Raw genomic sequence first — 19,086 nt, 5'->3', positions numbered from 1 at the left:
TTTGTCTTTATTTATGCCTTTCTATTTCCTTCCCTGCTGACATGGGTGCACATGCCGGGAAGCACTGAAGGACATAATTGGCGTTGTGAAAAATTATTGGGAAGCCAGAACGTTCCCTTGCAGTGATCCCCCCCTTCTCTTTCCCATCTGTCACCATCTAATGTGACAAAGTTTTTATCGGGCATTGAGGCAGAGGAGATTAAAAGTAAATACTGCAATCAGGAAGCAGCTGGGGGGAAAATGTAACACATTTCACACTAAGCTGAACAGCTCATCAACTTAGCCTTGTATATCTACGGCGGATGAGAGGGAGGGAGGGCTGCAGGGGGATGGTGTAGCGCAACATGCTCCTCCGCACTGCCAGGCTGAAGAGGATCATGTGTTTTCTTATACAAATAAGATTCATGCTTTCTGACACTTGCTTTGGGGGGAAAAAACAAAAAAAACAAAAAACAAAAAACCAATCAGGAGCACAGTAGTTTTCCACTTGCTTTTGTAACAAACTCATGTAAAACACTGTTTCCTCATGACCTGATTTACATTTCTTAATACTCTCTTTACACTTTAGTGTTTGTCCCAGGTAGTGCCATACCTGCATGTAGCTCTGGCTGCTGTGGGCTCCTGTTGCACAATCTCTGGGGAAGGTTTGTTGGCTAAATGGAAGCCCTTGTGTACAGACAGATACAATGATGATGTAGGCTTGTGAAGATGAACACTGAACACTGCGATCTTTGGATCACACCGTGCTAAGCACTGTTATATTTTGTCTAAACTGATTTGCTTGGAAAGGCCAGAAAACTTGAAAATTTTATTTTATTCAAACCACGTTGCTTTATTTTATTTTTGTGTATAAAAGTTAAGGTATTTGAGCACTACCTGTCACATTCTCTTCTAAAGCTTTTAAAAGTCAGTGCTTTCATTTGCAAAATATTGGCAGTATCTTCTTCCTTTTTGACAGCAGTCATATGATGTGAGCTCAGTGCTGGTGATCAAAGTGTAGGCTGATGCTTGTGGATAGCTGTCAGAATACTCTCTTTATCCTTGGGATAGATAAAGCTATGTAAGTTGATATAAGCTTCCTTGGTATCCCTGCCTTTCTGCATGTGACTTCTACAGAAAGAATGGATTCTCCTAGACTGGGAAGGATCTTAGTCTCCAGCATTTGTTTGATCCTTGACTCTTCTGCTGAGTGCCAATAAAAGTTCAATATATGTTAGTTATGCTAGCGTTTCAGTGTGAAGTAAAAGGTTATTTTGCTAGGAAATGGACTCTGACCCTGTTGCCTTAACTGCGTAATTTAACAGGATTTCCTTAATTTAGAGTTACTTCATGGCTTTCTTATCACTTGTTCCTCAATGTTGATGAGGTGTCCTGTGGTTGTTAGCAAGCTGTCAGAGAATAAAAAATTAAAAAATCTTTTCAACTACTTGCTGAATAATAAGATCAGATGTCTCTTTGCATGAATTTAACTTATTTTTCTGCTCCTGTTTTCAAGGGTGCCCTCAGTCAGCCTGTGTAGTTTGCATCATGTTACTCATTGGTACCCTGCTCTGGTTGTGTCATTCTGGAGTCATCCAGTTAGAAGAGCTTAGTCAGGTTGTATAATCCATGGCTAAGACTGTGTTCTGTCTTCAGACAGTAAATATAGAATGATTCTTTGGCTTCTCTAAAGCTTCCAAATAGCAGATTGTAACAACTTCTTGCTATTCTACCAGTGCACCTGTTTTTCCTTATAAAAAGTTGGCTTTGATCTCACCATTCTTTGTTGATTACAAAATCCACCAAACAGGACAATTATGGAAGTCCATGCTTTCTGAACATTCGATTGGTAGAGAGAGTGGAACCTTTAACTTCTGGTGTTAACTCAAATAAATAAATCCTGCCATTGGACTGCCAGCAATGCGTGTTTTGACTGTACTGAAGTACTGATGTTATTGGGTAAGGAACTATTTCCATTGTATGAAAGGAGTGAGATAAGGATTTAAAATATGGTGAGGAGTCATTACTGTACTTTTCCTGATATCCCTGCATTATCAAAAATAGGCAAGTTATTGAGATTTGTTTTTCCGTAGCTCATATGAGCTACTTTTTAGTGTTTGACAGCTAAATTTTGATAATGCTCTCTGCAAAAAGCAAGTACCTGCCCTCATTATGACGCTACTTATTTGCTGTCCTGCTGATAAAGTTCCATGCTTTACCTCAGGTCTGTGGGCCTTGATCTGGGCCTCTGTGTCAGTGTTTCTCCAAACATGTGAAGGCCATTGTTATCTTACAGGCTAGAACTAGGAGTATCACCCTTATTCTCACTGCCCTCCTAGTTACATCAACACCAGAAGGAGGATACCATGAGCCATGATAGCATGCAGAACATGAGACACAAGAGGAATTAAGTGAGAAAGGAGGTTAGGAAAAGGGCTAGATGGGGCAGAGGAGTGTGCAGGAGAGGATTGATTGGGCTGGGACTTGAAAACCTTCAGAGATAAAGGTTCCACAGTTTCTCTAGATAACACATTCCACTGTTGAGTTATGGTGAAAATATTTTTCTATGTATTCAGTTAGAACTTTCCTTCTTGCAGGAGATGGCCATGGTGTGTCATCCTTCTCACCCCAAACCGACCAGAAAAGTCAAGTGGGTGATGTTTTTCAAAACATTAGTATAGAGGATCATGCTATGGCTAAATACCTGGTTGTTGTTATTACCATTCTTTTAAGTCTAGTTGAAGCCCATGCAGCCTATCTTGATGGCTTCTAGTAGTTAACTGATTGCAGCTTTCTCCTTAATAGTGTGTGGGGTTGTTGTTTGTTTGTTTGTTTTTTAAATAAGGAGGAAGTGTCTTTTAAACAACTACTGCCTCAGGGTGCAGTCACATGCAGGTAGGCTCAGACCTTGGAGATGACCTCTGCAAGGAATGTTTTGCTGCAGGAAGCCTGCTAGTAGCACAGAAGGTTGCGCTTTCAAAGGATGAGGCAGATGGTTTGCTGCTAAATATTCTGCTTTTTGGGTAAGACATAAAACTGAGGTTCTGAACACTTGCATATTTTCGTAAGTGCTTCCTGACTCTCTCCTAGGTGTATTATAAAGAGTGCTTGTGCTTTGTTTGGGCAATACCAAGTACCATGATGAAGTGCAAGTAACTCAATGGGATTTATACGAGCTTATGAAGCGGAGAATAAACCCCATAGTTTGCACAGTAAATCAATTTGTAAAGCGCTTTGGGATCTTTCTGGATGAAAGGCGCTATATAAATGTAAGCCATGACCATTCATCATTATTGAATATGAAATAGAGATATACACTCTATCAAGCTAGCAGCAATAGGCTTGGGCTCATGATTGCTCACAGGGCCCAATCAATCATCAGATCACGACATAATGCAGCTAGAATAGAAAAAAAAGAAAGGAAAACTTACAGCAAATCATTCCATGCAATGCAATTAATGGGCACCCAGTATAAATAGTGATCTCAGTCAGGGAGCCTGGGCTTTTCCTGAGCAGTAGAGTTGATTCCAGAGCCGTACAGTGTGAAAGAGAGAATTAGTAATCCAGTATTAGCAAGGGAAAGTTCCTCACTAGCAGTATGCTGTACAGACATTCACTGCAGTTAGACTAAAAAGATTTTGTGACTATAGCTTTCAGAATTGCTTTCCCCCCTGTCGTGTCCTTGTGTCCATCCCCCTTCCCCCCCCTCCCCATTTGGGAAGAGACATAGAAAAATGTTGTGGTTTTTTTTGTAGAAAATGTTAGACTCTGTTCTACATCAGGTCACAGAGATACTGTACATTTATTTTACTAAGCTGTAGCCCAAGCTTTAGCCTTGGTTGCTATCTGTAGTATCTATGGCTTCTGCAATACAGTGTGCACCAAAAACAGTGTTCATAGGAAGTGAGGATTGGGATCAGGCTGCCTTGCATGCCAGGGTGCATAATATAATTTATGTTGCTTATCCTTGGAGAGACTGACTGCCATAATGTGCTCCTTTTTATGCCAATTAGGATGAATGAAATGTAGGCTGCTCTAGTACTTGGCTTCAAGAGCCATGCAAACTGAGAGCTTTCTGCACTCAGACAAGTGCTCTTTCTGTCCATATGATTGCCTAATGAGAGAGGGCAATACCTGGTGTGAACTTCCTCTCCTTCCTACTTCAATTCTGCTGATGTGACTGCCTCTCAAATGCTGTAATGCTATGAGATATTCTACTCTCATTTTCGGTTTTTACCAAACTAAGATTGAAAATTAATAAAATTTAAGGGAGGGGAGTAAACACTGGAATAAGAAAGCAGGGGAAGTGGATCAACAATCTCATTATGTAAGACCTGTTTTATCACAGGTCAGTTTAGGAAAAATAGGTAACCCCCTTCTACACTTCTGTGTGATAACCGTGTGGCAGTCTGCACATTACACACAGTCTATAGTGCCTGTGTTGCTGCCTGCAGTTATCTTAATCTCCAGCACGGAGGCATAGCTTGATGTGTTACGATGATATGACACGGTAGGATGAGAGATAACTGCCTCAAATTGTGCCATGGGTTCAGGTTGAGTATTAGGAAAAAATTCTTCTCCAAAAGAGCGGTCAGGTATTGAACAAGGCTGCCTAGGGAAGTGGTGGAGTCACTGTACCTGGAGGTGTTCAAGAAACGTGTAGAGGTGGCACGGAAGGACATAGTTTAGTGGCCATAGTGATGGTGGGTTGACGATTAAACTAGATGATCTTAGAGGTCTTTTCCAGCCTTAATAATTCTCGTATTCCATGTTCTGGAATCACTAGGTATAGCAGGTCCAGTCGCTGGCATCCTTTCTGTGCCAGAGGTGCTGCTATAGCAATTCAGTTGAGAGATGGAAGATTCTGAATGATGAACCTATAGTTCTTACAGAACCTTTGCACAAGATCTGCTGGCAGTTATCAGTGCAGCTGTTTTAACTCATAATTTGCTGTAGCTTTATAATGATGTGTGTACAAATAGCAGATGGAACTCTGCTATGGCTTGGCCTTGTCAAAGTGGGATAAAGAAACCAATGACATGAAAGATCAGAGAAGTTACTGAAATTAGCTGCAGTCTTGCTCTGTAGAGCGTGTAGCTTGGAAAGGAGCTTGGGTTGTAGAGAAATTGCCATGGTAGCAAGAAGTAACAAGAAAGTGGATCTCTAGCTCACTTGCTCTCAGGGGATTCATATCCCAAGCACTTGCAAATGGGAAATGGGTTGTTTCTGTTTCTTCCATTTTACTCCATTTGGGTGCAGATCTTGCTCTCCCTGCTTCTGAAGGTTAAGAGAGTACAGGCTAATAGAGAACTCTTGCAAACACTGAATTGTGTCATGATCATAGAGTGAGCCGCATATTCTGAGCAAGTCATTCACATTTTCCCATCAAGTTAATTAATTGGAAATTACTCAGTGTAGTTTATATCTCAGTACATCTCTGGGAACCCATAATGCATGCAACTTCTGATGCTAGAGACTAAAAATATGGTAAGAGTATGTTTTCTCTTAATTTTTCCTAGCTTTTCTTCAGAGTGAGTATTTCTTGCAAGGCATGATTTCAGCCACAGTTTGATCTTTTGTATTTGAAAGAGCTTCACTTTCTAATAACTCTTTGTCATAGAATCATTTAAGTTCGAAGGGACATTTAAAGGTCATGTCCAACTGCCCTGCGAAGAGCAGGGACATCTATAGCTAGAGCCTTGTCCAGCCTGACCTGGCACTTATATTGGACAGTGTATTTTCAAGCTCTTTTCTAGTTTCCCATACCACAAGCCTTTAGCATGTACCTCAAATCCATGCACATCTACATAGATCTGTGAATTATTATTTCCAACTTTGAAGTTCTTACCTTTGCAACACAACATTGCAACTGTATTGTTTCTTCTAGCAGCAATCAATATCCTTTCAGTCAGGCTTTTAATAGCTTCGTGATTCATTAATTAGTTAATGTAGCTAATTTTGTAGCTTCTTGATTGATTGGTTAATCAAGTAATGTTTTTTTTTTTGCAGTACTAATACATGTAAAGTGTGGTCTAAGTACTAAGCAATAGTATATTATTGGTTTTGTTTTAATGCTGTCCCAATTCACCAGATCCCACCAAACAGTTTATTCAGGCTGGATATGTTAATATTAAACCTGCTACAGAGTTCTTCTGGCTTGCATGAATGGATGTTAGTTGTATATAAGGTCAGAACAAACAAAATAGATACCTAGACTAGATTGCCAAGTGAATTTCTATAGTTGGTAGATGTTTCTTCAGCTAAGAATATACCTGGAAGGCTGTATGATGGTGGCATTTGCAGCATCACTGTCTGACTGGCTACTAAATATGGCAGCAGTAATATAGCTTAGTGGACAGAGTTTCTACCAGCTTCATATTTCCCACTCAATACAGTTCTGATGATATTACCGAATTTGCAAAATTATAAAATTTTGTGAATGTGTTCTCATTCTTCACAAAATCACACCTCGCTAAAATCACAGGGAAGGAAGGTGGCAAAGATACTTGATAACTCCAAAATCAAGGAAAGGAAGATTCTTAGGCCAGGCAGATTACTAGAAGCTGAAATAGACAGTCTAGTCTATTTATAGGTTAATAATTAAAAAGGGAAGGATTACTGTAGCAGTGTATTCCATAGTATTAAAAAAATGTGAACTAACACCCAGGGAAAGGCAGGGAGTAAGAGGAAATGATCCAAACTGTGCTGTGTTTTATACTATAACCTGGAAAGGTGTTTTGGGTCACTATGATTAGATCTCTGGATGTATTAGGCCAGTGCCTCAAGGACACCCTCTTTCTCTTTCTGCTCTCTTTCTAATCTTCTTTCAGTATGTGCTCTAGGCCATTGCCAGATATAATATTCTAGCATTGATTGTAGCCTTGCCTGACATAGCTATAGCACTGGTCAAAATGGATCTTGTTTCAGGAGGCTATAATGCTTGAGTAGAGGAGAGAATGTGGCATACTTTCAGAGTGAGAGCAGTTGTTCTGCATTTCTCTGGAATAAAGTTTATTTTCTTCACGGTACCTGATATGGTTTTAGGGTGATAATAGTGTTGATAACATACCCATGTTGTAGTTAGCGTAAGCACTGCTCTGCAACAAGTTAAGGTCTTTTCTGCTTCTTGCACTGCCCTGCCAGGAAGGAGATTGGGGTCGCATAAGCTGAGAGGGAACACAGCCAGGACAGCTGACCCAAACTGGCCAAAGAGTAGCATTCCATACCATATGGCATCACACTGAGCAACAAAACCAAGGTCGACTGGCTGGGCATTGGTTGGCTGGTGTTGAGCAATTGCATTGTGCGTCCCTTTATTATTATTATCATTATAATAATCTTTTCTTTCTTATTAAGCTGTCCTTTCCTCAATGGACAAGTTCTTGCTTTTTTACTGTTTTCAGTTCTTTCCCCCACCCCACCTTAGGGGTAGTAAGCAAACAGCCTTGTGGTGCTGAGCTGCCTGCTGAGTAGTTTAAAATAAAACTAAGTGGAACAGATATTTTATTTAAAGCCTAACAACTGTAAAATCTGATCAAAACCCCTGACAGGAAACATACTGTGAAAATCTGATGACACTGGGGAGGAGTGTATAAACCAGGAGCATGACTAGATTCAGGACAGAGATTTTGCATTTGTTCCTGAGGCAGTGCTAACTGATGTTCAGGGCATGCTGGTGGAGCTCAGTTTGGTGAAACCATAATGGGCTCCTTAATCGCCTTTCTCCTCAGTGCTCCCTTTTACAGTCTGCTCTCCTGAGACCTGTACTATTTTCTGCTGTGGCACGTTGTATTTCTGTAACAATAAAGTTATTGGTCATAACTCAAGTCCTTTTCCATTTATGGCATAACTTTCCCAACATCAATAACAGAGGTGGCTTTGTGCCCACTTAGGCACATTCCTTGCACATGCCCTGAATGATGCCTGAAACAAAGTTGCATACAATTGCACTAATGGACTGTGTGGATTTCTCCAGGATCCCGTCCACCCCTGGACTTTTGGAACTTAACTCCATGACACCCTCTTGTCCTTTTCCAGAAAACTGTAAGGAGTGTTGGTGGGGTTTATTCTTGGTGCACTAGGAACTTTCAGTTTGGTTGTGTGCAGGATAGGCAGATACCCCTCATCCCTTGCCTTCTGCTGTGTCTCTGTGAGATTTTTTTTATTTTGCCAGTATGTCCAATGGGAAATCATAACTATTGACAGGAAAATCACAATTATAGACATGAACACCAGGACTACATGAATATCTCAGAACATTCTACTTTAACCCATCTTCCCTGTACTCTTCATGGTTGTGAATGATTTTGAATTTGTTTTTGTGTGCCTTATCAAATTCATCTGACTTCTTTTAAAAGATTTTTTTTCCTGTCATGTCATATTTGGGCAGAATTAGGGTTTATACATACAGTAACTTTTAGCACAGCTGAACAAATTGCTCTGTGTCTACTGAGCTGTGCTAACAGAGTTGTGTGCACGACTAGCCTGCAGGAGGCATGGGGTAATTCCATTTAATGCTGTCTTCTCCTAGGTTAAGTCAAATGACCTTGCATTTATCACATGCCAGGAGCATGCATGTGTTCAATTACCAAGCTAAGATTATATGCCATGACTTCTTAAGCCTCAGTAACTTAATCCTCTATCTGAGCCCTTAAGGCTGTTTGTAGACCTTGAATAGGTATCTTCCCTAGGTATATTTATTAAGCCAGACTTCAATGATAGTCAGAGCAGCATACTGTGCTCTCTGGAAAACTGTGAAGAACTTGCAGCTCTCATTCCCTTGCTAGAAAACTGCTGTTGGAAACCTGAGACTATGTTCTCCCACTTATTGGAAAAGGGGAAACATAACCCCCATTTTCAAGAAGGGAAAGAAAGAAGATCTAGGGAACTACAGGTCACTCCGTCTCAGCTCTGTGTTTGGCACAGTCATGGAGCAGATCCTCCCAAAGGCCCTACTAAAGCACACAGAAAATAAAGATGAAGTGATTGGTGGTAACCAATGTGGCTTCACCAAGGGTGAGTCATGCCTGACAAAATTGGTGGCTTTTTATGATGGAGTTACTGTGTCAGTGGATAAAGGAAGAACAACTGATGTCATTTACCTGGACTTCTGCAAAGCGTTTGACACTGTTTTGCGTGACATCCTGGTCACTAAATTGGAGAAAAATGGATTTAATGGATGGACCACTCGCTGAATAAGGAATTGGTTGAATGGTCACTCAGAGTTACGATCAATGGCTCAGTGTTCCACTGGAGACCAATGACAAGTGGCACTCCTCAGGGATCAGTGCTGGGACCAGTATTATTTAACGTCTTTGTAGGCCATGTGAACAGTGGGATTGAGTGCACCCTCAGCAAGTTTGAAGATGGCATCAAGCTAAGTGGTGCAGTTGACACGTTGGAGGGAAGGGATGACATCCAGAGGGACCTGGACAGGCTTGAGAGGTAGGTCCACGCCAACCTCATGAAGTTCAGCAAGGCCAAGTGCAAGGTCCTGCTCCTGGGTCAGGGCAATCCCAAGCATGGCTACAGGTTGGGCAGAGAATGGCTTGAGAGCAGCCTTGAAGAGAAGGATTTGAGGGTGTTGATGGATGGAAAACTCAATATGAGCTAGCAATGTGTGCTTGCAGCCCAGAAGGCCAACCGTATCCCAGGTTGTATCAAGAGAAGTGTGACCAGCAAGTCAAGGGAGGTGATTCTGCCCCTCTACTCTTGTGAGACTCCAACTGGTGGGGGTCTCCACACATTGTGTCCAGTTCTGGGGACCCCAAGACAAGAAGGACATGGAGATGTTGGAGCAGGTCCAGAGGAGGGCCACAAAGATGATCAGAGGTCTGGAGTACCTCCAGCCTCCTATGAGGACAGACTGAGGGAGGTGGGGCTCTTCAGCCTGGAGGAGGGAAGGCTCCTGGGGGACCTTATAGCAGTCTTCCAGTAACTACAGAAAAGCTGGGGAGGGACTTTTTAAGGGTACATAACAACAGGACGAGGAAAAATGGTTTTAAACTGGAACAGAGTAGATTTAGACTAGATATTAGGAAGAAATTCTTTGCTGTGAGGGTGGTGAGACACTGGAACGGGTTGCTCAGCAAGGTTGTGAATGCCCCCTCCCTGGAAGCGTTCAAGGCCAGGCTGGATGGGGCTTTGAGCAACCTGGTCTAGAAGATTTCCCTGCCTATAGCAGATGGGTCAGGACTACATGATCTTAAATGTCCCTTCTAATCCAAACCATTCTATGATTCTATGTGAGAAGAGTCATTGCCCAAAAGAGGATGTCATTCCCTTGTGAGAGCATGAGCTATCTCCTTATGCATAACCTTCTGAGTAGCCTCTGCTAGTGCAACAGTCTCAATTCCAGGGTGAACAGAGCTATTGACTTAGGTCTGTCTGGTTGCTGTAATAATCACACAGGTCACTTTTAAACTGTTTGCTTGCAAATGCATCCTGCTTTCCTTAGATACTTAAAAATGTCACAGATTTTTAATTATCAGGAAAATTTTAAAAAAGAATTGTGTGGTGTTTTTTTTTGTCCAAGGCTACAAAGCCTCCTGCTGAAACTACGTTTTTGAAGGATTCGTTCATTGTCATTCAAAATAATTATTGTCATTTGTTTTCCCACTGATGCTGAACTTTGAAACTGTATTTAACATACAAAGGTGACGGATCACAACTTTGGATTTTAATAAAACACTCAGAGAAGGAGGTGTATACTGAGATAGTTTGCATCAATTTGACTAACTTCTAAGTTAATTGTTTGTATGTATGTATGTATACAAGACATTAGATATTATAAGGTGAATTGTAGAGCTAGTCCAAAGAAGTGGACAAACATCAAAGAGTACAAAGTTTTCTTACATTCCAACTGACTGCTAAGTAATCATCAGTGGCAGTGTGGAATTACTTGATCTTTGCTTTCAGGTGCTCACAGACCAGAGAACTGTGAGGATATAGTCCATCCAGGTAGGGCATGAAACAAATCCTTTCAAATGACTGCTTACCAGCAGGTGGCACAGTTAAAGGAGGTGCTGTGTTTAATGTCTTTCTTGCTAATCCTATGGAAACTAGGAATGAAAGGAAGAACAAATGAAAAAGAGACTAGGGCTGTAAATAGGCTTCGTGCCTGAGCTATACAGATTCCTGGCTGAACCACATCATAAATGATCAAATAACTTATTAACACCTCTACATCTTGCTAAGCAGAACCTGTAAGAATCTCTGATATTGCTAGCTGCTGCTTCTTAGTGCTTCTATAGTGCTACACACAACTACAACTGTAATCATCCTCATTAAGGAAATATCTGTATGGAGACTGCAGGTCCCACCATGCAATGGCGAGGTCCTGTCAAATAGAGGTGACTTGCTGGGATTTGTTGTCTCTGGGAATAGGACCACTGTATGGAAGAGGAAGATGTCAGAGGTTTTACTCCACTTGTGTGAATTAAGAGCATATTTTGAGCTCCCAGCAAATCACTCTCATTCAAGCAAAGTTTGGGTGACCTCAGTCTGAATCACAGAAATCTCTTCCATCTCCTGCTTAATACTTGAGATGGCTCTGGCTTATCTGCTTCCCTTTGTGGGGACAGAAGAACCTGTGCAGTGTGTGTGTGCATGTATGTGTGTGTCTGGCTGCCTGTCATTACAGCACTAATGGAAATACTGCACGGATCACAACTCTCAATTAGCTCCTTGGGAGATTGCTGTGACAGCCCGTTACTGAACAGCAAGGCCTGAAGGAATGAATTAATTTGTAGTACACTGCAGTTAGAGTCACAGTGTTAGCAATGGAATGAGACAGCAATAGACCTTTATTAGGCTCAGCCTGTGTGATGCAAGAGATTGTTACCTGGGGGACATTTTTCTTTTTTCTCTACCAGAACCCTCCAGGGTTAGGAAGAATCTTGGACCACGAGTGAATGAGTTTAGAGCTCTTAGTTTGGTTGGTGGAGTCTCTGTCTGCCTGAGGCTATTTCACAGACAGTGCTGGGATTTCATTCAACACAGACAAGGGTGTGCTGCTCTCCTGGCTTGAAGCCAGGCCAGAGTCACTAAGTAAGTGGTATTCAGGAAAGGTATGGCTATCTTTCAGTCTGTCTCTAAACAGCATCTCTCTTCCTTATTTGTTGAGATAAGCATGTATCACAGAGTGTATCCTAGAGCAGCTATACCAGAGGATGCTAGTATCTTGTCTTTGCAGAGTTACAGTTACACACATGCAGAGGGGAGCTGCTTAGTGAGGCCCAAGTTTGCAGAAGGTTATAAGAAGTACATAAGCAAAGTGTTATAGGAAAATCAGAGATCTTCACAGACAGCCTGAAATTTCCAGAGCTTCTGCCTGCAAATAGCACTGTACCCTGAAGGACCATACCAGGGCCCACCAATACAATTTCAGGTTCTCACCCTTTTTCTACTCTGATGTTCAAAGATTTGTCGTCTTTTAATCTAACATCCATAAAGCTGAATACAAAGGCAAGTCTTTTATTTTCTCAGATGTACAATCACATTTTATTAAAACTTGTTCTTAACATATTTTTTGAGACAGATTCTTAGTGTGCAGAGTGGATTTATCTGAGTAGGAGGCCAGCCTTTCTCTTCCTTTGAGGAAGATCAGCCACCTAGTGAGATGCAAAATAAAGTCATTGAGTTTTTGGGCACGCTGCTTACTTTAGCTGATACGGATTTGCCCTCTAGAACTGCGTGACATACAAAGTTGAGAAGGAGTAAGATGAAAGCAGATAAATGTTCTCAGAGCAATCTTTGCAGGAGATAGGAAACAAGAAAGGAAAGTTTCCTATAGACTTTTAGTGAATTCTTTTTCTGGTAGGCTGAGGAAGATGTTAAGGACCACTTAGGAATAAATGTAAACCCTGAGAGGCATGTGCCCTCTGTTTATTTACTAAAATGGTCACCGGGAGCAGCATCAGCAGAGCCTTTTTCTGCTATTCTTTTTAGGCATGAGAGAGATCTTTTATTTTAAAGAAAATCTTGAGAGTCATTGATTCCACATTCCCTGCATTGTCAACCAACAAATGGGGCAGAGTTTAACCTACCTCAAAAGAAAGCAGGAAATCAAGCTCCTTGGCACTGGTGTCTTCATAACTTGGAAGTGATTGTAAAAAGGGTTTGCAGCTGCAGTAGTGCTCCAGCTTTAGGCAGTGTTGCTTTGGTGTGCTCCTGCATTGTATCATACTTCACATCGAAGTGCAAACAAAACCCGTTGTCCTAACAATTATTTTTTGCACTCTCTGCCTCTTGATCTTCATGTCTGCTCCTTGTGTGAATTGCCTTTTTATCTCCCAGAATTGCACATTCTGACCAGCAAGTGGTGCTCCCCCCTTCCTTCCTACCACTCCATTCTTTGTGCAGAACTAAATGCTGTTATTCATTGCTGTTGCTTTCAGGTATGTCTCACCCAGACAGTGCGTCATACTTTAAATTAGTGTATTGATACAATAATGGCATTTCTAATGATGTATTCTTAATGATAAAACTTCCTGACGTAGTCCAGTTATCTGTGCTGAAGATTTTATGTACTGCTATGAAAGTCCATTAAAAGATCTCTCTCATGCGGACCCAGAAGAGATGAGCACCAACTGTTTTTTCATGCATTATGTTGAATGTGAAGAGGTGAACATTCATATTGCTGACATGGCTATAAAGAGACTAGAAGTCTTTGGAAAAGGAGGCTTTGGGATATGGCATTTATTGGATCCACACATCCCAGTACTATCTTTCTGCTAATGAAAGAAATATGTTTCTTTGCAGGGGTATTGGATTTGCCTGGGATATGGGATGTGGCTTCTCCACTGGCACCTAACAGCCAGGTTCTTTTCAGTAACGTAATTCCAATATGAGGTCACTATTTGGATTTTTATACTCTTGATTGTTAATGTGATGTTGTTTGTTTGTTTGTTTTTGCCTGGATATGAAATGCTGGTATTCTAGCTCAGTATGAGCATTGAATTTGTTCTTCTAGGTGAAAACAATGACACCAGGACCAAGGCAGATGTAGATCATTTCTTCTGCCTTGTTCTTAAGTGATGGGACAGCTTTTGGACGCAAAGTGGCAAAGAACTACCCAAATAATTTTATTACAGAGAAAGATTAAAATATAGAAGAAGTACAAGGGGGAGAAACGAACCAAAAGAGAGAGGTAAAGAAAATGGGAATATAGAAAGAGAGGAAAATTGATAAATAAAAAAAAGAGAAGTGACTAAAGCAAGAGAAGAGAGAGGGAGATTCTCCTGATTAGAATTCATGAACTCCATTCTTACATTAAGTCTATATATGACACCTGGCCTTTAATGTGAAGCTGCCTACGAGCATTAAAAATTAAAAGCAGAAGGTAGGATCCATCCATCTCAGGCAGCGCTGCTCCCCTCCTATCTGAGCTCTGCACAAAGCTATTACACATTGATAAATTATTTTGGGTAATAGCTGAGATATTACATTGTTTCTGAGTGAAGGTAAAATCTCTCCATGACACGAGCATTTATCAGGAGCGCATTTCATCCTATTTATTATGGCCGAGACGAGATCGCAGGCTGCGGGCAGAGCTGGCACGTCGTGCTGATCACCTCCCCCTTCGCCTCCCTTCCCTCTGTCACTTAGATGATGGGATATTGATGGAACTCATGACAAGTTAATTATTAACTAAAGATATGCAGTTCACCTTTGCCAGGGGAGGGGGCATAGAATAGAGCAACGATAGTTCTTAAAAAAATAAATGTATCCATTGTATCTTAGGATTCTTCTTTCCACCTTCCTCTCCCTTCTACCTGTGGTTTTCTGCAGTGTCTCAGATTAATCGGATAGGTTATTTGAATTCTGGTATGGTTTAGAAGGCCCACTGAAATGGAAGAACCTGTAAGAACTTTAGATCTTGTTCAAAAAAGTTTCCACTTCTTTTCCACTGGCTTGGCATTGAAGATAAATGGGGAGAAATTTTCACTGTCTACAGAGCAATAAAAACTTCTCTAACTATTGAGAGAACTAGAAAGCAGAGATAAGGATTTTTGATTCTGTCCAAAAAATAAATGCTTTTTTTATTTGTAAAGTAAGGATATTCTGACAAACTTTGAATATATCAGCTGTTCCTTTCCATGGAGTACAGTATGTGCCACTGGAGTCTAGCTGCCTTGCAGGACAGAGACTAAAAGGGGACAGCAACAAAGGTAGCGCTTGCTTGCTCATCTGAGCTCCTAGGGTAAAGAGGAAGTGTTTGACAGCACATGAGGGACTGTCATATTTACATCCTGATAGTCTTGGTCACTGAGGAAGATAGGTACTATATGTGGACCTTTGGGTTAGATTATCAGTTGCTCAGTTGATTTGCCACGGATCGAATAGTCCTTCAGTCTGCACTATATGCCTTACAGTAACGCACCCAGCCACTACTACCTCTTGACCAGGTACTGTAACTTACTGTCCCAGCTGAACTGGTGTTACATTCATGAAGCAGAGAAAATAGCTGATAGTCACACTGGGAAGTTTCCTTGCTGACAGTCTCATCAGGAAGGCTGAAGTCAAAGACCCTTAGACCTTAATCCTGCAGTCTTTTGACTTGGATGGAGCTAAGGCAATAATAAGGCAGTTAGATGCCAGAGGTAACTAGTACACCATTTTATGCTAGGCTACTGCTGATCTGTCCGTAACTACTTTTAGCATTGTGATAGTCAGGTGGTTCTAGAAGAAAGAAACAGATGCTTAAGATACAATGACAGTGGGCATTTAGAAAATAATTACAAGTGAGAATATTATAGTCTAACAAAGGAAACATTCCCTCCATATGGCCTATAGCAAGCTCTGCGTGTAAAAATGAGTGTGTTTGTTTTTCAAAACCCAAGCTGCTCTGGATGCAAGTGTAAAACTCCGTGTGTGCCCAATTTCATGCAGATTGGATTTGAGCTATATGGCTGATTTAGGTCCTATCTAACTTACTTCTTTGAAAAAAATGTACAAGTTTATTGCACTGGGGTTGTAGCCCATTACTTTTGAAATTTTCCATAAAATGAAGCTTCTGTGTTAATCCTTCCTGTGTTTTCAAGTGGCATATCTTAAATGCCGAATCTGTTAAATGGGATCCAAGAGTAAATACAATGGGCCTTCTCTGGCATTTGAAGAAAATTAAAGTTTATTTTCCTAGTTGTCCTCATATGGGTTGTTGTAAAGGATCTAAAGTTAATGTCTGGTGTTTCTGCAACAAATTGGCCTCCCCAGAGAAACTTTTAATATACCATCTTTATGCTTTTCAACTGGAAGTATTCCAAAGCTTGTGAAAGCTGCTGGATAGATTACTCTCATTCTTTGATACAAAACAGAAGCTCCTGTGCATCAGTACTTAGCAAAGCAGGGGAAAATAAGAGTATTTTTCTTTGAAATCCACCAACTCTGTTCTCTTGGACTAATGCCCTGTGCTGGACTTTCAGGAACAGACATTTTGTTTCACTTTTTTTTTTTTTTTGTCTTTTATTATGTGATCTGACAGTTCCACTTCTAAGGTAACTCTGAGAAATCCCTTTTTAAATTATTATTATTGTTATTATTATTTATTTATTTTAATCAGTTTCATTTTGTGTTCCATAGCTTTGAGAAATCTTTCATTGAAAATACAGATTTCTAGTTCTTTGCCTCAAAGTTGAAGTGCAATTGAAAAAAAAGCCAACAAAAAAACCCATAAAGGATTGGGATTCTTAGGTGTAACTCTTGCTATCTGAGATTATATCAGGTACTCCTGCATCAGAATTGTGGGGTATAAAAACAAAACTTTTATAGTCTTCATTTGCTTCATGCATTTTGGTTTTCTAAAATCTCTGAAAATCTAGCTGCTTGCTATCAAAGGTATGAGGAGAAATGGGACTGGAGTTCCATGTACAGATAAAGTGAGCGTTGTTTGAAACATGGTGGGTAGATTAGCTGTCTGAACTCCAAGTAAGAAACTGCCCATCATTACAGTAAGGCTAATCTCCCTGTCCTTGTCTGTTCATAGTGATCAGTTTGCCCTTTACTTAATATAATAAAATATATAATAAAAATGTATTAACAACTGTGAACCACCCTTATCCCCTTTCCAAAACCCCTTGGGATCCCTTCAAGGTTAGAGGATGTGCAGTATATGCACCTCAAAGAAATTGTACGTTCATTATCTTTACCCTTTTATGGTACAACTTGTCCTTGCCTGTTGCATCTCTTGCAGCTTCTTTTTACTCCGGGTCTTGGTCTGCAGTCTCTGCCTGCACAATGTAGCTGCGTAGACATCACCGATGAAATACTAATGGTAGGAATACCTGGCAGTCCCGCTTGTCTTCCAAAGATACCTTTCTGGTGAGTTTTGTGAGAATCAAATCAGGCTATGTATTTGTAAGTGTGTGTTCAGGAGGCCTGGACTCTTAGACTGACTTCTTCAAGGCAGAGACGCCATCATTGTTTCTAAGCAACCTGCCCACCTGCTGGTTTGGGTAGTGACAGTGTTCATATGTTTTTTTCTGATTTTTGATTTTACCTTGACTTGTCTCCTAAACACCTGATAACTCTGTCTGTAATTACTTATTCAAAGAACACATCTCATAGTGACATAGATAATAGCATGATTTTAGCACTATTGGTTTGTTCATGTCAGTTCTATAGCAGTTTAAATAAGAGCTGTGGAGATGGAACCGCTCTCCTTCAATGTGGAGATCATTATGTTTAAAGAATTGGCATTGAAAGGCCACAAGGAAGAAGGTTTGTACTGAGAAACCGTCATATGAATATGTTTTGCTGAGATGCATTTTCTTATTTGGAAATGTACTTATCTACAATATTTATCTTTTCTGGCACAAAGATAATGATATGACGTTACCTGCTGGCTATCTAAATATAAGACAACCCCTAGCTAAGCTAACGCTAGCTCTACTAGAATTAGCTCACTTTTGAATGTGCTCGGTGTGTTTTATCTGAAGTTCACCTGGGAGAATGTATTCAAGTTGGCAGAGCAGGATGTGTCCCAGGGCAGACAGTGGAAACAGATCCAGGTAGACAATACTTGCCAGAAAACAGATCCTTCAGAAGAGCTAGAATTGAATGTGCTGTTTAACCGGTGTTATGGACTGTCATGCATGATAGTGTGTGCACTGAGCATAAACACATGGGGCAGGCAGCGCTGCCCCATATGGCAAGTCATATGCTGTAGTGGTATGTCAGAGCTGATGTCCTTTGCAAGTCTGATACTTTGTCTTTTGCTATGACTGACACAAAATGCATTGGGTAGGTGCAAGGACTTCAGACAAGGGACAGTTAAGGAATGGTTGGCTGGATTATGGTGCCTCATCTGCTGAGCCTGCAGATGTAGAAATGGGCGTCTTGTGCAGGAGCTGAGTTGTGGACAAGCACACCAAGCATCGTAGGTTTAGGTACCTCTGTCTGTACATCAGCTTGATCTTTTTCACTTGAGTCAAGTACCTGGCATTAATAGCAGTAGAGGTGAAAATTGTACCTGATAATTATTTGTGTGTGGTAAAATTACTTTGTCATTTATAAATTTCAGTGAATAACCTCTTGTTCTTTTTATGACCTAATTCTAGAGTAAAGGCAATAATAAGCTAGCTCCTGACTTGTCTGTTCTTGTATGCTATACTTGAGTATTCTCAGTATTATGCTCTTCATGTCTTACTAGAAAAGGTATCAGAACCCTAGAAGATCTCTCTCCTCTGGTACCCTTTCTACTTTGTCTTTTGTCTTCCCTGAACTTACTGGCAGAAGCACTTTCTCCTTCAAAATCTCTTCTTGTAATCCACTTCAGTATGTTAATGCTTTTAGGAAAATAACTGATTCTGGTGTCAGTGAGAACCTTGATATTTATTACTATTTATTTGTCTTACCATTAATTCTTCAAAGTGTTTTAGATGAGTCTGTCGTTAAGTCATCCAGTCTTTCTTATGGTCTCTGTATGCCAACTTCTTTCTGCCACTTGTTTCAGTCTTACCTGTTGTGTGTCTCACCTAAAAGAGATGGAGTGGTTTGAAAAGCACCATGAAATGAATTATTCCTAGTAATTGCCTGTGTGCCAGATCCACTGCTGCTTTCCAAAGGCGTGCCAAGTGCACACACACATGCTGAAAGCCATGGCATACC

General features: G+C 40.7%; 1 protein-coding gene across 13 annotated transcripts in view; it reads left to right on the top strand.

Moving 5' to 3' along the window:
* LOC116228972 (uncharacterized) overlaps positions 1-19,086 on the top strand; it is a 155,598-nt gene that overhangs the window by 60,201 nt on the left and 76,311 nt on the right. For 7 of the 13 annotated variants that reach the window (XM_090141424.1, XM_090141417.1, XM_090141418.1 and 4 more), the window contains one exon: positions 17,171-17,298. The exons of the other annotated variants lie outside the window; for them this stretch is intronic. In XM_090141424.1, the coding sequence (XP_089997550.1) occupies positions 17,171-17,298 (128 nt within the window). The remainder of the gene's footprint in view (positions 1-17,170; positions 17,299-19,086) is intronic. 13 annotated transcript variants of the gene reach the window in all.

Source organism: Phasianus colchicus, chromosome 5, assembly GCF_987193195.1.
Source record: "Phasianus colchicus chromosome 5, bPhaCol1.hap1.1, whole genome shotgun sequence".
Taxonomy (NCBI): Eukaryota; Metazoa; Chordata; class Aves; order Galliformes; family Phasianidae; genus Phasianus; species Phasianus colchicus.
Note: the sequence above shows the minus strand (reverse complement) of the source record. Positions and strands in the feature narration are given on the sequence as shown.